The 25,182-nt window shown below is 32.6% G+C and overlaps 3 protein-coding genes across 6 annotated transcripts; all 3 read left to right on the top strand.

Moving 5' to 3' along the window:
* The first annotated feature begins 7,956 nt into the window (after window positions 1-7,956).
* LOC125207722 (uncharacterized) lies at window positions 7,957-11,970 on the top strand. Of its 2 annotated transcripts, none has more exons than XM_048107191.2 (6): window positions 7,957-8,115; window positions 8,314-8,388; window positions 9,379-9,514; window positions 10,733-10,870; window positions 10,941-11,062; window positions 11,608-11,970. In XM_048107191.2, exons 2-6 carry the CDS (start codon window positions 8,342-8,344, stop codon window positions 11,771-11,773), a joined length of 609 nt encoding a protein of 202 aa, XP_047963148.1. In that variant the 5' UTR covers window positions 7,957-8,115; window positions 8,314-8,341; the 3' UTR covers window positions 11,774-11,970. The 2 variants fall into 2 exon arrangements, with proteins under 2 accessions (XP_047963148.1, XP_047963162.1); XM_048107205.2 differs by lacking the exon at window positions 7,957-8,115 and adding an exon at window positions 8,179-8,222.
* A 369-nt stretch (window positions 11,971-12,339) lies between these two features.
* Window positions 12,340-16,681, top strand: LOC125208716 (uncharacterized). Of its 2 annotated transcripts, none has more exons than XM_048108344.2 (15): window positions 12,340-12,554; window positions 13,401-13,471; window positions 13,594-13,715; window positions 13,884-13,940; window positions 14,017-14,136; window positions 14,214-14,339; window positions 14,419-14,560; window positions 14,639-14,809; window positions 14,880-15,035; window positions 15,104-15,210; window positions 15,300-15,390; window positions 15,503-15,801; window positions 15,892-16,008; window positions 16,163-16,289; window positions 16,350-16,681. In XM_048108344.2, the coding sequence occupies exons 1-15, from the start codon at window positions 12,506-12,508 to the stop codon at window positions 16,584-16,586; spliced, it is 1,992 nt and encodes a 663-aa protein (XP_047964301.1). In that variant the 5' UTR covers window positions 12,340-12,505; the 3' UTR covers window positions 16,587-16,681. The 2 variants fall into 2 exon arrangements, with proteins under 2 accessions (XP_047964301.1, XP_088919706.1); XM_089063580.1 differs by having other exon boundaries at window positions 12,342-12,554; window positions 13,375-13,471.
* Window positions 16,682-17,836: 1,155 nt separating this feature from the next.
* Window positions 17,837-25,182, top strand: LOC125201354 (uncharacterized). Of its 2 annotated transcripts, none has more exons than XM_089063578.1 (16): window positions 17,837-17,991; window positions 19,182-19,236; window positions 20,714-20,835; window positions 21,139-21,198; window positions 21,546-21,665; window positions 21,737-21,856; window positions 22,122-22,263; window positions 22,380-22,550; window positions 22,749-22,904; window positions 23,027-23,137; window positions 23,369-23,455; window positions 23,585-23,726; window positions 23,865-24,021; window positions 24,128-24,244; window positions 24,509-24,635; window positions 24,728-25,182. In XM_089063578.1, exons 1-16 carry the CDS (start codon window positions 17,894-17,896, stop codon window positions 24,971-24,973), a joined length of 2,031 nt encoding a protein of 676 aa, XP_088919704.1. In that variant the 5' UTR covers window positions 17,837-17,893; the 3' UTR covers window positions 24,974-25,182. The 2 variants fall into 2 exon arrangements, with proteins under 2 accessions (XP_088919704.1, XP_088919705.1); XM_089063579.1 differs by having other exon boundaries at window positions 17,846-18,029.

Here is a 25,182-nt window from a genome sequence, read left to right as displayed (position 1 = left end):
TTGGAGATAAAATAATACTACGTAAGAGGAAAGTTATTCTTTTTCAGAGCCAAAAGTTTCAAATTTGAATTTTAAAAAGCCAAAATTTATTTAGAAATTGCTCTATAAATATCAATTCCATGATAGACAGCCATAAACCAGGTACTTCTTTCTCTCTCTACAATTTTACGATTACTTTTTTATCTCTCTATAGCTTTCTATTTTGTTTTCTTTCTAATATCTCACTGTTTATGTTCACCATTTATGTTTTGCAGATAATTAAGGTTCGTGATCTCTATTTTATTTTTCTTATTATAATGCTTCACTATTATTGTTTCTTTTCATTAATGTATTTATTTATTTTTCCACCCATTACATGAACACTGTATAAATAGATACAATTCTCTTCCAGGTTCCAACATCTTCAACACACTGTACAAAGAAAAAGAGAGGAAATTTCAGAATAAGAAGCAGAAATACAAGTTCATTTGATGTGGTCGTTCAGTCGTTCTATCTGGAACTGTATTACCTTCTATCAAGGCTTACCATTCTTTCTCATATTGAATCTGATGATAATCATGAATCTGTAAGTAAGAAATTCAGCATAAATATATTCTCTAACAACATCTTCTAGGCTATTGCAGATAATAACAAGCATTGCAGGTAAAACTGAATAATTGACATTTGACCGGTCAACCCCCGCCAAATCCTTCTGTCTTTGAAAGTAAACAAGAGAGGAATAAGAAGAATCGTTGTGAAGAATAGAGGAGGAATATGGGGGAAGTCCAGAGGTAGAAGCTGCAGAAAAGTTCAGATCTGGTTTTTTTTTTTAAGACGAGGAAGACAACCGTTCTTCTTCATTTTTTTTCTAATCGATCTATCTCACTTAAAGAGTTAATGACTGATTTAATTGAATAAATAAATTGGTTTTATTGTTATTGTTGTTTCATGGCGACTCCATTCTAATTCTATTTATAATTTTCATTTTTTTTAATAGCCATTTCATTCTAATTCTACTTTATTTAAATTATTGATTATTGATAATAACCAAGAAATTATTATTTAAAAATATTTAAATATGAATAAAAATATATTTAGATTATTGGAACCCATGACTTTACTTCAACAATTTTATGCGGAGTAATATTTTTAGATATGAAAACTCTTAAAAAATAGAACTAATTATTATTTTTAACAAGTTTTAATAATTTTTAAAATATTATACATTATTAATACTTTATTATTATTATTATTATTATTATTATTATTATTATTATTATTATTATTATATAAAGCCGCAATTTTTTGCTGTCTCATTTTGGCACCCACTTTAATAAAATTTCTTCCTATCATATGTTAAAATATTAAAAACGATCATGAAACATAATGTATACTTTATGGAACATATATCTAGATTATTCATTGCGCGTGATTAGTATTCTCTACTTCTAACATGAATATTAAAAAAAGGTGAGCTATTAGCCTAATAATTAGCTTTCTGATACAAGTATAAATTATATTGGCCCAGTAGTTAAAACGCTGATTTTATTGCTTTAATTATTAACCGAATAGTAAACATATTCTTTCTATGTTGTAATAAATAAACATTTGTGTAATAAAGTAATCTTGAGTTTTTTGGGAGAATTCTAAGAGACTTCCCTTCTGAATTGAAATTTTGGTTTAGGAAGGAAATGAGAGGAAGCTATCTGGCAACTATCATTACAACCTTTTCATTTTATTTAATTTTTTTAAAAATATTTTAAAACACTGCATGATTGTTATTGAATGATTGTTATTGAGTTATTGAATCATTGTTATTGATTAGGAGATAAAATAATTATGATTTGACAAAAGTACTTTCATGCATTAAAACTATTGGTTAATAGTGAGTAACACTACTTTAAAGCTGATAAAATTTACAATCAAATAGACATCAAATCAACTTTTGAATATAGAGACAAACCCAATTATACATAATAAGATTTTCCCCCAAAAAATAAGCGACTTCTATGTAACAAAAATTTCCCTCCTAAAAAAAAGAGTAGGTTTTTCCCGGAAAAAAAGAGGGGGTCTTCTCTCTTAAAAAGAATGTGTTTTCCCCCAAAAAAGAGTAGAGATGCTCTAAGGAGTTATATATAGTGTGAACCAAACCCTAGAAATAAATTTGGACCCAAACAAATTTAAAGATTGCGTATATATGTTCTAGATTAATTGCACAATAAAGATTGCTAAGGAGTTATATAGTGTAGATTAACTGCTCAATAAAGATTGTTAAGGAGTTATATATAGTGTAGATTATCTGATGTGTATGCTCCACTTCTTAATAGTTAGAGATGAGCAACTATTACAAAATCAAAATGACACTATTTAATTTTTTTATATTTATTAATTTTGATTTTATGTTAGATATTTATACTTTGATCTAGGTTAGAAATTTGAGTTTTAGAACCTGTGAGTATCTATTTAGTTGCAAAAAGTTGTAAGTGGACTAATGTTTGCTACCAATATTCTCCATATATTCGCCCATATTGTGATTTGAAATTTAAATGGGTTGTTATTTCAATATAATTTTATGCACTCTTCTTCCCTATCTAAGCGAGATGTTTCTATTTTGGCACAAGAATTTAGATAGTGGTGTTTAGTGAATTAATTCATTAATAATAAAATAAGAAAGAGAAAAAAGAAAAAAAAGTAAGAGAGGAAAGATAAAGTAGGAGAGATGGGAGGAAAAAGTAGGAAAGAGTGGCATAATTTTTTAATCCGAAAATATTATCTATGATTAATGCATATTTCATTCCTTAAAGTAAATCATCCTATTTATTTCATTTTTTTTTTACTATCATGTTGTCTCAACTACTACCAATCAATTTCTTACGGTATGTTAGAAAAAAGATCGAAAATGTCGACAACATTTTTTTAGCCTAAACTTTAAAATTGAGACAATTTTTTTCATTTAATCATTTGTTAGCATACATATGCAACAAACAACTGAAAATATGTATACTTTTTCCAAATTTTAATTCCAATCAAATTAAAGTTATAAAAAGAAGAAAAAATATTATCGTAATAAATTAATTGAATTAGAAACTAAATCAAATGAAATTAAATTGGTCATTGTCAATTTTTTTGGCAAAGATGTGCAAGACATACAATTAAAAATATGTATATTTATTTCCATACTTTAATCCATACATATAGTACTTACAAGCTTTTCTGACAGTTTTTTGGGAGAATTCTAAAGGATTTTCTGACAATTTTCAAACTGCAATTTTATATGCTCCGGTTATGCTCCGGTTAATTTATTGTATGATATCGTGAATGAGATAAAAATTTAATATTTTATAAAAATTAAATATTAACTATATAAAATTTTAAAAATAATTAGATTCTTTTATTTTTTGTAATCTACATAATTATTCCATATTATTGTTTGTAAATTTTTTATTTTTAATAAAATAAAGGAAATGTCAAATTAAATACTGACAGTATTTTAGTTTTGATTTATGTTATATATTATTGCAGTATTTTAAATATATTTTAATTCTAAAGTTAATGTAATTTTTTTATAAATATTTATAAATAAATTACTTAGAAAATTCTATTTTATTATGTAATTTATAGTTGTAATTTATTAATAGTATCGTGGGAGTAATGTGTTATTTAATAATTATGTAGGTAAGATTGAAACAAAATTAAACCAAGCATCTTATTCTAATAAATTGTTATATCATGGTAAATATAGCTACATGGAATATACATACAACCATAATTTAAATTTATTGATTTTACGAAAGAGATAAAAATATATATAACAGTAACATATAATATTTTTTTTATGAAAAATAAAAATTTTAAATTTTAAATAGAAAAAAAAAAGTTATACTCATTAATTATTTAAATAAAATATTCTTATTAATGCTAACTTATTTACATAGTATCATAAATGTTAACAAAGTAGACGAATATTTTAGCCCTCTCTAAGTTAAATATACTCAATCAAACTGTCACCTTCTTGCATTTTCATAAAATATAATTTCTTCTTACCATCTATCATAAGAAAAATACTAATTTTTAGTAATTATTAATATATTAGATTATTAGTCAATAGACTATTTAAAATATCAAGAACTATATATGCCTACAATTAATTACCTAAATTTAAATATTAAGGACATAATCTTCCATATTGTTGGAAATTTTAAAAAATGTACGGAATATATAAATGGTTTGTCTTGACTCCAGAGATTTTGTTCATTATCTTTGACTGAAAATGAAAAGTACCTTAATTGTTTGTCTTGACTCCAAATATTTTGCTCTCAAATTGTGTTTACAACAAAAAGCACAAGATCTCAAATTGGATGAATTTGACAAACTAAGAATAGAACAAGTAGATGACTCATATAAGATCTTACTTGAGAAGCAGAACTAAGGATAGTGAATATATTTTCCAATTAAAAAATTAAGTGAAAATGTACTATACGAAAAATAATTAGGATCTAGATCAGTGGCAGTTCATAAAATAAATTCAAAAATAAAACATTCATTTATATTCAAGTTTCCATTAGATATATTTATTTTTAATATTTAAATAATTAAACATTTATAAAAATTATTAACATATATTTATGAATATTTATTTTAAAAAATAACATAGAAAGATAATTAGTATGATTATACTTTAATAATGTATGCCAATAGTACTTGATTACTAGTAAAGAAAGTTGAAGTGCATGATAAAATAACAAAAAGTTGACATGTGTAGAAAAAAGACAAGTTGACATGTGTAAGAAAAGAGATTGAAAGTTGATGTGACAAAAAAGACAAATAGAAGTGCCAACATGCATTTTCATTCACCCATTCCTAATAAGTCATAACTATTGCTACACATTAGTTAAGATATCGATGAGGCTAGGTCAAAACAAAATAGGTGATTCAAAAATTTGACATGATGGTCGAATGTTTTTCCTGCTTATACAGATAAATTAATATTTTATATAAAAAAAATTTTACATGGTGCCTACAAAGTTAAAATAAAAATATAACGAAGTAAACCTTTCTTCACGAGCAGATTTTTTGAAAATTTACAAAAACTTTATTATTGACTGATAATTGGAACTCACATATTTCATTGATTCTGAACAGCACAAGAACAAATACAGTGCAAACATGTAAAAGTTAAATTGCAATTAATTTATAGGCTATTATTTAGAAATTATTTTGCACAATCACCTATTCTTACAATTTATTTTTATTCATCTAAAATGATTTCACATAACAACTATGTTATTTAAATGCCAATTATTTTTTATTCAACTTTTACTTTATTTATCCTACTTTTTCCACTTTTATCGATTATTTTATTTTCTCTATTTAACTCAATAAATATTTATTCTTAAATATTGTAAGTAAAATAACATATGTGAATAAGGTTTTATGCCTTTTGTAATCATGCGCAATAATAAAGTTAAGTGTATTAGTAATTAAAGACTTTTTACTATGAATGTGAATTTACAACAATGTACATGAAAAAAGTTCACATGTATAACAATTTGATACTATATAGCAGTACTAAAGTTCACATGTATGAATAATACATGATTACGTACTTATTTGGTTACTATCAATATCATCATATGCACATTATTTTAATAGTCCGCGAGGCTAGGGTATAGTACCGACTCAATAGCATAGTGTTCACTAAGTGATCGAAGTTAAATCCATCCCCATAGGGTTTAGTAATCCGTTGGGCTAAATTGTAGTACCAACCTTAGCAACATAATATACAATTTAACAACACTTTATAATATACTTTTTGCTATGTAATATTCTATAAAAAAATATAAAATATTAACTATATAGATTTAAAATATTAAATAGGTGAGTTAAGAACATGTGATTTCAGCTAATTGTTTTTTCTTAGTAAGGCAGACAGAATGATTGTTGTTGAGCAGATTGATAAGTTTATGTCAGCTGAAATTCCTGCAGTTGAAATTGATCTTTTCTATCATGCTAATGTTGCTGAATTAATATTCTTTTGCTTTAGGTTTGCTGGATGATGATAAGGAATATGTTGATGGTACTACTGAGACAAAAATTTGGGCATCTCCTCATTCTTTGAGACATTTGTTTGTTACTCTATTATCTTCTTATTCAATTTTCCGTCCCAATTTCGTTTGGATTGTTTGTTGGAAATTTTTATCTGACGATGTTTTATATGAACGACGACGTCTGGTCAATAATCCAGGTATTTTTATAACTCTTTCTCATCATTAATTTCTTACTATATGAGTTTGTGCAATATATGAGTTTGCATTTTATCACTACCCATAATAAATATTTGCATCAAGGTTAAGTTATGTTGCCAATTTATTTCCAATGCATAAACTATTTATTATTGCACATATTTATTAATACATCCAGTTTAGCTGAAGATATATTAAGTGTCATAGAATTAGTACTATATATCTATTGCAAATTATATTTGGATACCAGTAGATTTTCTTTACAAATCATCTTTGAATAAGTACTTCGTAGTACTTCGTTGTCTCAAGCTTTAGATATTGATATCAATAGACTAATAAATTGGTTCTTATATTTTGATATGTTGTTATTGTTTTTTTTTAAATCTATTAGTGTTTTGTGTGTATAATTCTATCATGGGTGTTTACTGTAGCAATATACTCTGCTTCTCTATTTTATTTCTAAACAATTTGATTGTAGATTTCAGTATTGCGTGAATTATGCATGTGCAGTCAATTTTATACATGTTGTATATGTGAATAGTAAAATAATATTTTACTATTGAATCTACTATTTAATGCCCATTTTAATATTTTTGTAACTGGACTTCTCAATATTTCATATTGAATATTGCTATTTAAGTTTCAATTTAATATTTTAATAATTGGACTTCTCAATAGTTTGTTATATGAAAAATTTAGCATTAAATGATGTTTTAACTTTGTACATGTTGTAAATGTGAATAGTAAAATGATATATTTCCTCCCTTTTATGTTGTATTTACTGATATTTTCTGTTTTTTTTCTTATTAGTTCATTTGTGGAACTAAGAGATATTGTAAGAGGTTTAAATATCATTTGATTGTTCTATGAATACCTATTATTTTGTTGATATAGATTCACGTCTGTCTTAAAATACATTTGATAAATACATCGTCTCTTTTTATTTAAGTGTTTATAGTTCCTCTCATTTATATATCCATTGTTTTATTATAACACCTGTGCATTACTTTTTAAGTATTTTGTTTAATTTAATTCAATAAAATATGATTTACTCTTTCCGTCCTTGAAAAAATGTTTCATGCAATTTCGACATGTCCACGTTTTAAAGTTTCATTTGTTTTTTTTTTTCCCATTTATAGATAAGTTCATCTTACCTTTCTCAATTTCATCTCTAATTCACAAAGTCAAAGAATTTATTGGAATTTGTGCCGAATCAAAATAGAACTTCAAATGGCGCACGGAAGGAATAGTATATGCTATCTCCATCCCACAAGAATATACACTTTTTCCTTTTAGGTCCGTCCCACAAGAATATGCACTTTCCAATTTTAATTTTTTTTTCTCTCTAATAAAGTGGGACTCATTTAGCAATAACAATATTTAATTATTTTTTCTCTCTACCAATCTCTTATTTTACCAATTTTGCAAAAACTCATGCTAAATCCAAAGTGTATATTATTTGAAAACAGATGGAGTATATAAACTCCGTGCATTGCACGGGTGGTCAGCTAGTTTATCAAATAATAGAGTAAATTAAATCAATAAAATAATGATGGTAATTGTGGTTATAACTATATAATTAGCTGATAACCGAACTATCCATCAAACTGACAAATTCATTGAATAGTATTACACGCGCTGAACAGGCACGTGTAATACGGCCCGAAATTCAATCATACGACTTGGTGTAAAATGACACTTTCTCTCTCTACTCTCACTCCATTTCGAGTTCTTGAGGTCCCCCAAAGTCTATACGTATATATTGGTAGTAGTAAAACCTAAAATCCTCTCACCTAATTTCCTCTACATTAATTAAATTTCCATATATTTTGCCCAATCTGTTTAACCAATTTTCCTACCGCTCGATCTGATCGTCCTTTTACTCGAGCGCAAGGTTGTCAATCCTTCTTCATCTGATCATTTTCGGTTTTTGTTTCGCATATTTTCCCCTGCGATAAGTGTAATCATATTCCGATTCAATTGCGTTAACCTAATTCTTCGGTGATGATTGCATCGTTGATTTTGATTTTGATTTTTTTTACATTTCGTGTATGAATTTTGTTTAAATTGCTACTTCTTTCATGTGCGGCAGTGCTTTCCTGTTTTCGAGAGGGGGGAAAATGGCTGGAGTTTCTGATGATCAGGTCACTAGCGTATGCGGTCACTGGTTAGTTTCATTTCCGATTTCCGATTTCCTTCTTGCTTTTTCGAGAGATTTGCCACTTTCTTTTGTAAAATGATGATTCCGAGTTTTATTTTTTTCACGGTCAATGTTTTTTTTAGTGAATGTGGAAAATTGCATATTATGTGGTCAACGTTCGTCTGATTGTTTCGTAGCAGTACATTAAATCTCGAGATTAATTGTGCAGCTAGAAAATTGTGGCTCAATTGAGTGATTAACTAATAAGTTTGTGTCATCTGCCTCGAGCTGTATCGTGATTCATGTTACTAGTATATCGCAATGCTTTGCTCTTCACTTCTTGATTGCCTAATTTGAATGCTAGTGTGGACTCTCAGTGAGCCTTTGGTCTGTGACATCTATGCTGGCACATATAAATGCGATATGTGCATGCAGATATTTGTTAGCTGATTTCATTGATATTATGTTATTCACTTATTCCACCTTATATTTAACCATCACTGATCTTTGGCCTTAGCCTGACGTCTAGGCTCCCTTTCTAGCTAGAGAAACCATCACTATTGGTTGTACTGGCGTGCCGAATCTTAAAACGTTACTGAAAACAGTACCTCAATATACTATCCCATGTGGAATTGTTGTCTCTTCAACTTTTTTGCATTATTCCCTCATTGTTCTGTACATAAATATGTCCAAGCTCAGCATGTTTTGTATTAGGTGTGGTTAAGGCACGGTGAAATAATTTGTTTGAGTATTATGTACTAGCAATTGCGTAGTAATGAGCTTGGATTTCCTAATTTGGCGTTTTAATCTAAATAGATTGCGGCAGATAATCCAACAGTCCACCACTCTTGACTGCTGATTTAAGCCTTTCAGTTGCCTCTATGTTATTTTTTCTACAAGCATCAATATTTTCACAAACTGTCAAATATATATTCTAGAAGTATTCTGGTTCATTTTCCTCATTCATGCACGATTAGGTATCCCATGATAACTTTTTGCTGAAATTATCCATTGCAGTGACAGAGCTATTCCAGTTTCCAATATTGACTTGCATTTTGCTCATTGCTCTCGGAATCTGGAGAAATGTAAAGTATGTGATGATATGATTCCCCGTAAACACGCAGAGGAGCATTTTCTGAGTACCCATGCCCCGGTATATTAGTTTATCTCTGCTGTTTAACTTCCGTGAAATTCATTTAGGAAATATATAAAGAGCATGCATAAATTTCCTTTCAGCAAAGTAGTTCCATTTTGTTCTTGAAAATTCTTTTGGTGTAAATAATTTCTATATGAGGGGACAAAAACTCAGTTTTCTTAATGCATTTGTTTTATGTAAATGCCTTCTTGGCATATGCTTGCTCTAATCTTGGATCAGTTGCATACTAATCTACAAATGTGGTTTCCTATATGTATTTACTTCTGGAGTTGGCAATAATTTTTATTGGTGATTTTACTCCTATGGACTTGATCATGGTTGTTTGTACATTTCCTTGTCAAGTTCACATCACTCATCAAATTGCAGGTCGCTGCCACATTTTCTTCATGTATTATATTCATGTGATTAAAACATTGGACGACTCTTCTCTTATGAACTTTTAGTGCTGCCACCAGACACCAATAATAAGTAGTAATTCTTTTGTAAAATTAGGGCGTTAGACTTTGTACTGATGCCTGATGGTGACTTTTATTTGGGCAGAGTTTAAGATACAGAAATACTTGTCATGAAGACCTACATTTTTTCTTTCACAAACATGGATTTTGTGTTATCCGGCATGCTAAGTAAACTTTTAGGATTCATGTTATCAGCATGCCATACCATCAAAAACAAGTAAACAATGGATAGTAGCACATATTCATGTTATATGCTCAACATATGCTTAATCATCATGTGATCTAGTAACTAGACCAAAACTGATGGAATTAAAAACAACATCACAGCTGAAGCATGAGATGTCAGAGGTAATTCATGGTTGGTGACAAAGAACATTGATGCTGGGCTAACTGCCTAACTCAATTAATAAAAAATTAAAACATGCTTATCGCAGTTGACAAATCTACTATAGTGTGAGATCAAGCAGTTCTGCAGGCAGAACTGTAATACAAAATATCTTTGGTAATTGAGTCTCAATTCATGAAATCAAAATTTTATGCATTGGTATCTCAATTCTCAACATGTCCTCTGCATGCGCTGTTGATCTTCATTCTCTTATATTAGTAACTTTTATTCTGGTTCATATCAAGTGTATGTAAATATACAATTTGTTCTAAAAATTTTCAGGAAATGATTAATTATTCAATTACATATTTGAGGCTGAATCCTATATGATTTTTGCAAGTTTATCGTTCTCATGGTGCTTCAATTACTTGGCAGGTCTCTTGTTCCCTGTGCAGTGAGACTATGGAACGTGATAGTTTAGATGTTCACAAAGGAGAGAATTGCCCTAAAAGAATTGTGACTTGTGAATATTGTGAATTTCCACTGCCTGCAATTGATCTATTGGAGCACCAGGTAATAAATTGTTAATTTGATTTGTGATATTCTTCATTTGGTTTAATGTGCTATTCATCGGTTATTTCAGGAAGTTTGTGGAAATCGGACAGAGTTATGTTACATGTGCCATAAATATATTAGACTTCGAGAGATGCATAACCATGAAAGCAGATGCACTGGTGTTGTTAGTAACATAGCTGAATCATCAAGGTAAGAAGAATCTATTATTAATTTATTCAGCTTTTTACTTATGTTTCATTAGTAAAGTTTGTTTATGGTATATTGAGATACAAATTCATACCCACCTATAAGTGGCATGTGGAAATTTTGACCTTAGTGATAACTGTAGTGACTTTGATTAGAAGTTAGTACTTACAGTTAAATGAACCGCAACTAAAGTAAAACAGTTAAATGAACCGAAACCGATGTAGACACATTGACCATCATCATCACCAAAAAGTAGATACATTACCAGGCTGGATAATTTTGTGTATCTGAGCCACTTAAGTGTGCGTTGGTGGTTCAAATTGTATCCACTTAAGAAATTTTTCATATATTTGTTGCACTAAATACCTCAGCTTAATGCAAAATTGGGTATATAAGTTTGTGTTTTAATTATATCTAACTTGCTATGAGTTCTCTCACAAGCATTGATATTTACATCACACTTAGCATTCCTTAAGATTGTCAGCTGTGCTTGTTTTCTGTTTACTTGCATCATATTAAGTTGAAAATTGGTTATGATATCTTTGCAGGAACGTAAGGGCACCGGACAGGGAAAGGGGTGCAGGTGCCCCAAGGAGGCAGCCACGCGAGTTCTCACCAAGGCGCCTACTGTTTACCATTGCGATAACCGGGATCGCTGTTCTGTTAGGTTCGCTTTTCTTCCAGAGGAAACCAGACCCGACTCCGGTGAACTAAGAATGCATTTACTGATTACACCTCCTTACTGTATGGTTTTACAAGACGGTCTAATGTTGGTTGCGCCTGTATGGATCTTTGTATCAAATGAGAGACAGTTATTGTTCCATTCGGTAAATAGGTTTATTTTGTAAAGAAAGGGAAACCGAATCCCATTTGAACTGGGAAAGAATAAAGCATTCGTTCTTCTTCCAAAATGCTTACCTCCTCTTGTCATTTCTTATTCAACTTATGGCTGAATCTTAAAAAATTGGCTCTTCAAAAATGTTACTATCATTTTTGTGGGATTCCAAATTTCGAATTGTTTCCACATCTTTTTTTCTATGTCGGAGTAAGTCCACAAATCTTGATTAATGTCAGCAACTGTCTCCTTTCTCATCCAAATCTCAATTTGTTGTCTTGAAATATGATTTTTGGGTTTCTATCAATTTGAACAAAAAGAAAATTATGAAAGTTAATTAAAAATGTTACATGCCTCTCTCTCTCTCTGGAACAATACAGTGGTTTTTGTGGTGCTAAAATATGAGTGATGGTTGGTTGAAAGCATTAAAAGTTGGAAGAAAGTGGTGGGAGAGTGACGGTTGTTAAAGTGGGATTCTGAGTTTCCAAAGAGAGAAAATAAACAATATCCAAATCTGTAAAAATCAAACAACAAACAGAAATTGAAGAGTAAAAGATATTACTCCAAATCTTTCTCATCTCTCTCTCTCTGGAATACACACGCCCTTTTTTATGGGTAAATTTAAGAAAGCAATCAAGAAACTTTGGAGGTGTGCGTCAGGTAATTATATCTCCACTACTAATTAGCATACCTTCACTTCTACGTTCATTTTTTTCATTTTTATTTCTTTTTCTTTATACCCACCGCCATACTTAATTTTTTCGTTTGTGATTATGTGGAATTTCTTCTTCATTTGCTGATCGTTAAGGAATTTCTTCACATGTTTTCCTTCTCAGGCTTGCTATTTATTGCTGTCACATGCAACGTCTACAATGACGAATTATTTGCTTTTCTTTTTCCCTTTTTAAGATTGCTAAATTTGTATGCCAACGAATAAAGACAATGCTGATATGCCAAGGAATTGAATTTCTATGACTATAAAATGATTAAATTTTTATATTCTGGATTACTTTTGGAAGCTTTTCTCTTCCAAAGTTGAATAGCAGCTTCTAAAGTGTAGAAAAAAACCGATTACTTCCAGTTATTACTGGGAATAATCCATATTGATATAGTGAAAGAAAAATTATTAGTATCCATATTTTGATATAGTAAAATAATTATCAGTAGAATCTATATTGAGATTTCAGAAACTTGACATATTGTAATGTAGTCTGTCCAGTTATATTTACATGATTTCGCATAATGGCTTGATTTTAAAGAGATCGGGATTCTTGAAAGCTATATCAAATCCACCAAACTAAAGCTTAAGGTTTAAACATAGTGAATGGAAGTGCTTTCTTTCTTGTAAGTGAAGCCAAAGCCTTTTGTAATGTAGATGGTGATATTACAATACATACACATTTATATATTCTGATAAGTTTGATAACTGGTTAATAATACAACATAAGAGTCAGGAAGCAAAGGGTGGCCTCTTTTGTAGGATAAAGTTGTCATCTTGCTGTGTAGGGACTTCGGAAGCTTGTGGAGTTGGAGTCATGTCACCTATAGGTTGTCGTTGGTATATTCAAGATAATCACGTAAGTTCCGTTTGGCCATCAAATTGACCAAGATAACTGCTTGCTTGCATTTTCTATGCCTTATTCACAAGCACGGAGGATTGAAATTTCTTTTCGATGTTTTTCCTCGTGATCTATCTCAGGTGGTTCTAGATAATGGCATACTGCGAGTCACATTATCGAACCCGGATGGGATTGTAACGGGTGTGTGTTATAACGGCATTGACAATATGCTTGAAGTTCTCAACGATGAGAGTAACCGAGGGTAAGCAGCTCCATATGTGATTCTTAAATGTGTAATCTTTTGTGGTTGATTTACTGTCATGAAGCTTCATATAATTCTGAGATCAAATATTATGGAAATAAGTGGCAAGACTTTTTCAGATGCACGAATCGACTATTTAATATGTTCGTTTTCGATGAATGTATGTAGGTACTGGGATGTCGTATGGAATGCACTAGATGGAAGCCGGGCAGGAGTCTTTGAAGTGTGCGTTCTTGTTTCGTGTTTATATGGTTTTGTGGCATTCATACCTGTCTTAAACAGCTTCTGTACGGCGATGTAGGATCAAAGCCACGACTTTTAACGTTATTAAGGACAGCGAGGAGCAAGTAGAAGTGTCTTTTTCAAGGCCATGGGATCCCTCTATGCAAGGGAAGCTTATTCCATTAAACATAGATAAAAGGTACTTCCTTTCGTCTGTGCACTCGCGCAGAAGGGCAAGTACATGTAATGTATATAACGAAATTGATGATTTCGTAGGTTTGTTCTGTTACGGGGCTCCTCAGGATTCTACACCTATGCGATATACGAGCATGTTGGTTCACCTGAATGGCCTGCTTTTAGCCTTGGAGAAACCAGGATTGCATTCAAACTTCGAAAAGAAAAGTGAGGTTTTTGACTTCTTTTAGGTGCTTTGATTAATCATTGATGGAGAGACGATGATATGATGCATCGACATTTTCAGGTTTCATTACATGGCTATAGCAGATAACAGGCGCAGATTCATGCCCCTGCCAGATGACCGACTACCCAACAGAGGCCAGCCTCTCGCCTATCCAGAGGCGGTCCTACTGACTAATCCCGTTGAGCCCGAACTTAAAGGAGAAGTGAGTTCATCTTCACTTTCTCATTTAGGTTATGCATCATGTTACAAAATCATAAACTTGTTGTTTCATTCATCCTAGGTCGATGACAAGTATCAGTACTCGTGTGACAACAAGGATCTGAAGGTCCATGGCTGGATCTCCATGGATCCTCCTGCCGGATTTTGGCAAATAACACCTAGTGATGAGTTCCGCTCAGGCGGACCCCTCAAACAAAATCTAACCTCTCACGTGGGACCGACAACACTGGCTGTAAGTTACCCCCTTTTCCTTTCCATCAATGTCAGAGGTCAGGATCTCTCCATGGTTTGCACTTTTGCAGGTTTTTATTAGCGGTCACTATGCTGGGGACGATCTGAATCCAAAGTTCGGTCAGGGAGAGCCGTGGAAGAAAGTATTCGGCCCTGTTTTCATATACGTTAACTCCGTGATGGATGGACAAGATCCACTTACACTGTGGGATGATGCCAAGAGACAGGTTCACATGTTAAAGATTGTGTTTGAGAAGCTAAATATCAGGTTAACAGTTCTTACATTCGTCTTTAGATGTCAGTCGAAGTCCAAAGCTGGCCTTACAACTTTCCGGCATCAGAAGATTTCGAAAAGGCAGACCAGAGGGGTAGTGTCAGCGGTAAACTATTCGTTGCAGACAGGTAATACTCCCCTCCTCGTATATATATAGATGCCTATACGTACATATATACGAGCGTATGCTCAAATAAATGCTTACCTTTAATCACAGGTATGTCAGTAGTGATAATATTCCAGCAAATGGTGCTTATGTGGGATTAGCACCACCAGGAGATGCTGGATCATGGCAGAGAGAGTGCAAGGTTTCTTTCTTTTCTTTCTTTTTTCTCAGATATCTATAAATTTGGCCAGATTTCAAGTTTCTTGCAATTATTTGCTATAAACTTGCTTGCTGCTTGGAATGTGTATGGTTAGGACTACCAATTTTGGGTAAGGGCAGACGAGACGGGTTATTTTTCCATCAACAATGTCCGGACCGGGAACTACAATCTTTATGCATGGGTCCCCGGCTTCATCGGAGACTATAAGAATGAAGCTCCCATTACCATTACATCAGGTGGTCAGATCGACGTGGGAGAGATAGTATATCAGCCTCCTAGAGATGGTCCGACCCTCTGGGAAATCGGGATCCCTGACCGTACTGCTGCAGAGTTTTACGCCCCGGATCCTGATCCCAAATATGTCAACCGGCTCTTCATCAACCATCCAGACAGGTTAGCTTAAACTCCTTTGCTTGCTTTTGTTTCATCAACATGATCAGTTGATGGATGAATCTGTGTTTTTGGAACCGAATTCGTGAACAGGTTCAGGCAGTACGGACTCTGGGACAGGTACTCGGAGCTGTATCCAAATGAAGACTTGGTTTACACGGTTGGCAAGAGCGACTACACGAAAGATTGGTTCTATGCACAAGTTAACAGGTCCGGTTCTAAATTTGCTATAATGCACGAAAATGTCCCAACGTTTAAATTGTAGTACCCGGCCTTAACGTGCTCTAACGTTGGGAGATTTTCGTATGTTTTCCTTATCATTGCTGATATGTTCCGGTTCTTGCATACCGTGTCATGTCTGCAGGAAAAAGCCAGACAACTCGTATCAGGGGACAACGTGGCAGATCAGGTTCGTGCTAGACACTGTCATTCCAAACGGAATCTACAAACTGCGCGTGGCGATTGCATCTGCATCCTTAGCTGAGCTACAGGTAAAGGATTGGGATCATGGCTATCGTGTCGAATCAAACTGAGTCTATTCGCTTTTGCAGGTTCGAGTGAACAACCCAAAGGCGAACAGACCGTTGTTTTCAAGTGGGCTGATCGGGAGGGACAACTCGATTGCTAGGCACGGAATCCACGGGCTGTATTGGCTGTACAGTGTGGACATACAAAGTAGTGCACTTGTGCAAGGTGACAACACCATATTTTTCACTCAACCAAGAAATCAAAGCCCTTTCCAAGGCCTTATGTATGATTACATTCGACTTGAAGCTCCTCCACAATAAGGCGTATAGGTTTTCGTATTTTTTTCCGATGTGTAAATGTTGATGATGCACTCGAATATTTCATCATATATACTACTCTGTCCGTCTCTACATTATTATCTCTCTTACTTTACTATTTCTCCACTTTAACTATTTATTATCATTTTTATAAAACGATTACAGAAAAGTCAACGGGACTCATAATGTGGGACTGGGGAGTAGGGGTGGGAATACGGGTATCCGTAGATACCCGACCCGAAAAAATCGGGTATCCAAACCCGAAAATCATCAAAATGTCTATCCAAAACCCGCCCCGATATATTTTCTGGTACTCCAATACCCGCCCCGGGTATCCATATCCGGCGTATCGGGTATCCAAATACCCGACTCTTTACATGTGTTAATAATTAATTAAAAAATTCAATTTTATATATTATTAGAAGTATTGAAATATCTAAATTGACTAATATCTTTAATGTTTCATTTATTTTGTGGTATAAAACTAAAAAAAAATGGATCTACTTTTATTTTTAAGTATAAGATTATATTTAATGCAAAATGGCTAAACCTACTTTAAAATATGCTTTAAATAATAAATTGGATATTCGGGTAATACCCGATACCCATTCGGGTTATCCAATACCCGATTTATCTTATACTCCGTATTTTAATACCCAATCCCACACCCAATCACATAAAATTGGATATTGGGTATCCAAATCCGGCGGATATCGGGTCGAGTACGGATAAATCCAATATCCGATATCCGTATTCCCACCCCTACTGGGGAGTACTAGTATTTAACTTCACACAACTACGAATTCAATACTTTGTGAATTACATGCCACATTTTAGTCATTGTGATTAATGAATTGTCTATGCCTATTCTATTTGCCAATCAAAAAATGTCATAAATCCTCTCGATTTAACTCAAAATTTGATTGCAAATTAATCACAAAATTAGACTATGAAAAATAAGTAAGGATAAATCATATACAGCTCGTAATAATATCACTTCCCTTTTTAGAACCCACAATTCAATAATTAATATCATCAGATTTTTCATTACTTTTGACAATCTTTTTAATCCAAGAAATTCCCTACCGCTGACTAATTAGATTTCTCATAACTAAACGGCAAATCACAATAAAATCAATTAGTATTTGAATACTTATGGCAACCAATAGCATGATTGTATTCTTGATTTTTTTTGTTTGTCTGAATTCTCATCAAATAAATAATGCGATGCAGACTATTATATGTATATATACATCAAGAAAACTTCATTAGAGAAATTGGGAATATTGGAAGCAACGTCAAGTGTGAATATGCTACACATTATTTTTCTTATGTTTAATGGTTTTGTTAGATGTTTTGTGAAGCAACCTGCAGCAATATATATTATCCTCAGCTTGTGGCTACTAAGGTTTGTCATTTTTCCATTCTTTGTCTTCACTAATCCAGGTAATTTTTGGGAGATTATGATATCTTTGTTAATTGTTTTGGCAAAATATTAGTTTCTCTTCTTTTTCGATTCATGGGTGAAGAGAGGTTGAGCTTTTATTCGAGGATAAATAATCATATTTCCGTATGTAAATGCTTAGGAATTTTTGTGGCAGAGAATATGATCGTTGGAAAATAGCTTAATAGCATTGTTTGTTGTCTTTTTATGGCTTTGCCTAACCTACGAAATTATTTAATTTAAGCTATTTATACCCTGGAATTTAAGCTTATTTCGTGATAATTAAGTATATTGATTAATTACAAATAGTACAAGTTTAAGGGAAACTTTAATCAATATTTGGGAATAAAAAGACACATCTAAGCATATAGCTAGTAAATAAACAACAAATATATGTGACTAAATTTTGTACAACCAAAAACTAGTTTATTTGATAAAAAATAGGTTTATTTATGCATTTAATTAAAATATTTGGATGCATATATAGTACATGGAAAGTGCATAATGTTGTGGTCATATATTTATAATTTTTGTATTTTTTTTTTTGGAACCATAAATATAATTAGTGCATACTTTAATTCAAATTATAAAAATAATAGAAAGAAAATTTAAATATAAATATAAAAAATAAGGTTAAATGCTAATAAGTCTTTTTAACTTGTCCATATACTATATTTATAATTTTAATATATAATTAATACATCAAATTATTAATACAACCTTATTTTGGTTGTACAAAATTTGGTTGTTTATGATTACTCGTAAATAATATGATTGTTTTGACTTTGGAGATATTTTTATTTTACAAACCCAACTTTTGCCAAATGCTAGTTTTATACAATTACTATAAAATATGCATGTTAATCTTTAACTTGCGATTTTAGTCTATTTAGCTCGGATTAAGATTTCGACGACTATTACTTGCTAGCTAATTGATGTCACGTCATTTAACTAATGTCGCATACTCACTAACTAACAAGTCATGCTAGTACTAACCAGATTAAATGAACTCAATATTTAGTGATTATCACAAAATATTTTTAAATGAACAGTATGTAAATAATACTGTAATTTATTAAATTTAAAAATTTACATCCAAATTTTACTACTATTATCAAATTAAAATCAAGATTTGATAATTGTTTGGTTGACAGGCTGGATAAGATGTCTGGAAATGGGGATTTGGAGTTACGCATTCACGAGCATCATGTAAGACTCTCTCGCCAATGAAATTTATTTAGTACTGTATTCAATGACAACAAATAGGCCCAAATCAAAGTTAGTATAATTCCAAAATTAATCAATGCATGTATTTTCTGAGAAATAATTTCATTTTCTATCACTATGCAACTCTCTATACATACTAGTGCTGAAATTCTTAAGTCTTAACTAGGATCAAATATTTCGTTACTTGAAAGTTGGATATTATAATTGAGAATCATCATAGAAATTCATTGATTTTTTTTTTTGTGTAATTTCTTTATAACCACGTCAAATTAACGATTGATTATACTCGAGTTTCAAGTAGTACATAAAAATTTGCATGTACTAAGTGTTAATTGATCAGAAGTTAATAATTCAAAATATATTAGTTGAATTTGCATAATTTGTTGTAAATACTTTGATTTCAAAAGAAACTTATAGTCTTAAAAAATCGATTTGTACAAATATTAGGGGAAAGATAATCGATAGATGGAAGACGGATCAAAGATGATCACTACTTGTCGTAAAAAGCATAAAAAAACGATGATTATACATAGACTCCAGGAATTTGAAGTGATATCATTTTCAACCAATGCTCATTTTTTAATTTGTTTCACTTAATTATTCCTTCCATCTCATAAATTTTGTTCCAATTTAATTCGATACGGATTTTAAAAAATTGTTTAATTTTTATTAAATGAAGGTGTGTAGTAAAATAAGGCTCTCATATTAAGAAGATCGTGGGGTGTATTTCATATTAAGGAGATTGTGAGGGGTATTTAATGTATATTTTTGGAAAAATTAGGACTGAAAGTGATTGTACAAATTTCTAATCCCTAGAAGAAATAGATAAAATAATATTTATTGTTTTTAGCACTAAACCATATATACAAATTGAATTAACTTTAATATTATTATCTTACAACTAGGAGTCTAGAACATAGAACAAAAATTGATTTCGAGTGATATGTAGTTTAAATTGATTACTAGGTATAAATTGAGAGCGAAATCAAGTAATACTGCAAAACAAATTAGAGCTAAGCAACATCGCGTAGAAATTTGGAATTTAGTATTGTCATCTCTCCAAACAGTTGGTGAGCAATTCGAAAATTTCATGGATGCTCTGCTTATAACAACACAATTTTTGTTTTTTTTTTTCGATTATGAAATGGCTACTCCTATTATCACCACAAAACTGGAAGATTTGGCATAGTGTTTGTATTGATGATTTAATAGGCTTAATAAGTGTGCTGCATTTCCAAACATCTTGTTTACATTTTGAATGTTTCCTGTGTTACTGTGATGAATAGATTCTGAGTAAAAATTCTCTCAACTGTAACTTTTGCTTGTATACATTAATTTATCGGTATCATGCTGCTTGAATCTTTGACAGCAGGAAGAATAGTGGTTCTTGCTGGTTAATCCTGAAAATCAGATGCATTTGTTAGTGTAAATGAGTGAGAATTTTGTGTGTATAATGCAGATAGTAATTGACAATGGAATACTTAAGCTCACTCTGTCGAAACCGGGGGGACTTATCAGAGCCATACAGTACAATGGAATTGACAATTTGCTCGAACTTCAAAACGAACAGCTCAATGGCGGGTATTCCTCTTGTCTTTCACAACGTTTGGTTAGTCGAAACTTGTCAGAGTTGATGGCTATGGTTTAGAGTAAAAACATTGAGGAATGTGGTGAATTCCTTCTTTCTTGAACACGTGCTCACTCTATAGTCAGGCTTGTAATGTTTCTGCATCTAATTGCTTATCTATTTTAGCATCTTAACATGCCTGAAAGTTCATCTCCAATCAATCCGAATCGCTGCAATTCTGTTTTCTCATTCTGTACATGTATTATGGTATGTTCATAACTGAGAAATTTGGATGAGTTGTGAGTGGTGAATTACAGGTTTTATGACCTCAATTGGAGTGAAGAAGGGGCTAACAAAACAAGGGGACAGTTTGATGTGTAAGTCTTTGATATTTCTTTGTGTTGAAGACTAATAATATGCAATGCATGGAGTCTTACTCTCTTACCGAAAATAATTCGTTCAGTAAAAGTATTGTGTTGATTGAGATGTATAATAGAATCGTCACTACGTCAACTACATTCATAGGAGGCTATTGAATGGAATAGTTGCAGACAAATTTTAAAGTTTTTAAGGCCACTCGTAAGAGGAAGAGGAGGTTTTCTGCACATGATTCCTCCTTATCAGTGTGCACAAATTATTTTTCCGAATTTATAGTTTGGGTTTGAAGTCAGAGACACACTGGCTATATTATATCTCAAATTGAGAACCTCTGTTCTTTGTTTAGGATTCAAGGTAAACACTTCAGCGTTGTCGTAGAAAATGAAAACCAAGTAGAGCTTTCCTTCACAAGACCATGGGATCCTTCTGTTCAAGGAAAACAGTCACCACTAAGTATAGATAGGAGGTTCTCTATTCTCACTCACTATGTTCCTATGTCTTTCTTATTGAGGATGGAGTAACCAAGTTCAATTTCAGGTTTGTGATGCTCCGTGATCACCCAGGATTCTACTCTTATGCCATATTTGAACACGCAGAGGACTTTCCTGGTTTCAACCTCAATACTGCCAGGATTGCATTCATGCTCAGAAAAGACAAGTAAGATCCCGTTTGCATATTTAACTGCAATTGAGTTCAAAGTGGTGATGTATGGTTATCAAAGTAGCCCAATAATGTTGATTTTATCCGTTCAATTAGGAGTTCTTCCTGTCAAATGCAGCACAAAGTAGTTAACAAATGGCCTGGTGCAATAAATTGAGTTTCGGAATAGAAAAATCATAAGTTTGCAAAATTGATGTGTAGAATTTGATATACGTATATATTGTAAGTACTATAATTCTTGAAAGTCTCTTCATGCTTCCAGGTTTCATTACATGGCTGTGGCAGATAATAGGCAGAGATATATGCCTCGACCAGAAGATCGACTACCCGGAAGAGGTCAAAACCTGTCATACCCAGAAGCAGTTCTCCTTGTTGATCCTGTGGAGCCTGAATTTAAAGGAGAAGTACAGTCAAACAGCCTCTTCCTCAAGAAAAATTCTGAAGGCTATGTTTTCTTTATGCGGAAACAGTATTGAGTCTCAGCTTGCTGACAACACCCAAATAAATCTGTTCTGTTCAGGTGGATGATAAGTACCAATACACATTGGAGAACAAAGATAATAAGGTGCATGGTTGGATATGTTTTGACCCACCTGTTGGCTTCTGGCAAATTACACCCAGCAATGAATTCCGAAATGGAGGACCCTTCAAACAAGACCTGACCTCCCATGTGAACCCTACCACTCTTGCAGTAAGTAAATACTATTTAAAGAGACTCCTGGTAAAAAAAAAAACTTATATGTTCAGAATTCAGATAATCATAAAGCTTCTATAAAATTAACATGTGTGTACATTGAACAAAAACTAGTGAAACAACTAGAGTATTGCTGATTATTTTTCTCCATGTTTGTTAATGATTAGAACTTGTTTTATCTGACTTTCATATCAGATATTTGGCACGTCACACTATGCGGGAGTGGATCTGTTACTAAAATTTAAAGATGGAGAAGTATGGAAGAAAGTGTTTGGGCCTGTATTTATATATCTCAATTCTGTTCCAGAAGGAGAGGACCCCCTTACCCTTTGGAATGATGCCAAGGAACAGGTAACTAGTTGAACCTGAAGGAGATACTAATCGGTGCTACCAAACTGCATATCATTCTCCGGAATGCTTTTATCATTATTTTGACTTCTCAATCAATTATCTGAATTTTTTTTTGTTCCTAGATGAAAAAAGAAGTGGAAGCATGGCCCTACGATTTCCCAGCTTCAGAGGATTTTCCTAAATCTCACCAGAGGGGTGAAGTAAAGGGTAAACTGCTTGTATATGATAGGTACCTTTCTTTTTAACCACTTTTCCGATTTTTGTTGCATGTTGTCCTGCAATTTTTGTTCCCCGTTGCTTAAATTTAGTTACATGGCACATTCCACTGACCTATAGTATCAACCGAGACGATATGAAATGTCTTTCAGGTTTAACCTTGATGATCATATTTTGAACTTTTACTTTCCTCTCATACATCACTTATTTTCCTTTTAATGATCTCTTTATGTGAACTTGTCAGGTACGTTAACGAGGACAAAGTACCAGCCAGAGGAGCCTATGTTGGTGTGGCACCACAAGGGCATACGGGATCATGGCAGAGGGAATCCAAGGTAATGATGTTACTTTCTCTAGGCTTTATGTGGAAGACAAAAAAAAAATGAAAATTTGCCTTATTCCTTTCTCTTAAACCCCATTTTCGCTATTCCTTCATTAAAATTTTATCACATGATATGATGCAGAGGTATCAGTTTTGGACCACTACTGATGAAAAGGGTTACTTCTGCATACCCGATATAAGAGCTGGTGACTATAATCTTTACGCATGGGTGCCTAAATTTATTGGAGATTACAAGTATGAAGTAGCATTAAACATTACCCCAGGTCACACTTCTTGCTAAAGTTTCCAGTTCAAAGTATAGTATACACAATCAGTAATTTTTCAGTAGTAGTTTCGGGAACTGAATTCCTAATGTAAGTTGATTAGAAACAAACTCTTCTGACAGTGTCTTCTTAATGCAGGGTCGTTCATTGATGTTGGTGAGCTTACATTTGAGCCACTGAGGGATGGTCCTACTGTGTGGGAAATTGGAATCGCTAATCGTACTGCATCCGAATTCTATGTTCCTGATCCCAACCCAATGTACATCAATAAACTATATGTAAATCATCCAGACAGGTTAGAAATATGTAACTTAGTTTACCTGTTCTGTTTAGGCTATAAAAACTATCCCTTTTATACATTTGCATGAATTATTTTTTTCATTGATGTTTTGTCTTTGCAGGTTTAGACAATATGGACTATGGGAGAGATATGCTGATCTGTATCCAGATAAAGATTTAGTGTACACGGTCGGAGTAAGTGACTACACAAAAGATTGGTTCTATGCTCAGGTGACAAGGTAGTTTATTCAATATGTAATTTCGCCATTCTGATCATTCATATCTATATAGTTATGCATAAATATACAGCAAAGCATGGTATCTGAGATTAATGTTTCTAGTCATTTGGACTATTTTCATGTAATCAAGTGGACTGTTTGTAGTGTTATTGAAGGATGTTACTGAGAATTAGGAATAGCCAATAAAATCTTTCATCAACCTCAGATGCTATGGTTGTGTTTTGCATTCTGTTTTCTCACTGTTTTTCAATCTTCCTCGAGCAGGAAAATCGGAGACAATGAATACAAGGGCACAACATGGCAAATCAAATTCAGCATTGACTGGTTGATTGAAGGAGGTATCTACAAACTCCGGTTGGCACTTGCATCAGTCCACAATTCTAATTTGCAGGTTTGAATTCAGAAGCATCAATGACTATCGTTCAATATGATGATTGGCATACTGTATTTTTCCTCAACTAATTTTGATGAAACTCTTTCCAGGTTCGTGTCAATGATGCTTCTGCAAATCCTCCCTTGTTTTCGACTGGAGAAATCGGGGGAGATAATGCAATTGCTAGGCACGGGATTCGTGGAATCTATTGGTTGTTTAGTGTGGACATACCAGCTGTAAAACTCATACCTGGGGAAAACACCATATACTTGACACAAACGAAGAGTGAGAGCCCGTTCCAAGGCATTATGTACGACTACATTCGTCTTGAAGGTCCTTCTCACATAGATACTTAGTTGGCTTGAAGCAGAATTCGGGCCGTCCTTCCAATAACAGTCAGAGTGGTTCAATGCATTTACCACTGTCCCCTCTCCCCTACTCAACTCAAAATTATGGTGAGCAATTCCAATTTGTTCGGATTCATGTAAAGAATAATCCTGCCTGGTTAATATGCTCTAGTCTTGTTTTCCATTTGAGATCAAATATGAAATTTGTTTCTGATCCA

Source organism: Salvia hispanica, chromosome 2 (assembly GCF_029641045.1).
Source record: "Salvia hispanica isolate PSC_SH4W2 chromosome 2, Shi_PSC_v1, whole genome shotgun sequence".
Lineage (NCBI taxonomy): Eukaryota > Viridiplantae > Streptophyta > Magnoliopsida > Lamiales > Lamiaceae > Salvia > Salvia hispanica.
This window is presented reverse-complemented; position numbering and strand designations above follow the sequence as displayed.

Coding starts and splice junctions, on each gene's coding strand:
- LOC125201354 (XM_089063578.1), top strand. CDS start 17,894: ATGCTACACATTATTTTTCTTATGTTTAATGGTTTTGTTAGATGTTTT. Junction 22,551..22,748: donor TGAACCCTACCACTCTTGCA/GTAAGTAAATAC, acceptor CTTTCATATCAG/ATATTTGGCACGTCACACTA. Junction 23,456..23,584: donor CATGGCAGAGGGAATCCAAG/GTAATGATGTTA, acceptor GATATGATGCAG/AGGTATCAGTTTTGGACCAC.
- LOC125208716 (XM_048108344.2), top strand. CDS start 12,506: ATGGGTAAATTTAAGAAAGCAATCAAGAAACTTTGGAGGTGTGCGTCA. Junction 13,941..14,016: donor CGGGCAGGAGTCTTTGAAGT/GTGCGTTCTTGT, acceptor ACGGCGATGTAG/GATCAAAGCCACGACTTTTA. Junction 15,211..15,299: donor AAACTATTCGTTGCAGACAG/GTAATACTCCCC, acceptor CTTTAATCACAG/GTATGTCAGTAGTGATAATA.
- LOC125207722 (XM_048107191.2), top strand. CDS start 8,342: ATGGCTGGAGTTTCTGATGATCAGGTCACTAGCGTATGCGGTCACTG. Junction 9,515..10,732: donor TTCTGAGTACCCATGCCCCG/GTATATTAGTTT, acceptor ATTACTTGGCAG/GTCTCTTGTTCCCTGTGCAG. Junction 11,063..11,607: donor AACATAGCTGAATCATCAAG/GTAAGAAGAATC, acceptor ATATCTTTGCAG/GAACGTAAGGGCACCGGACA.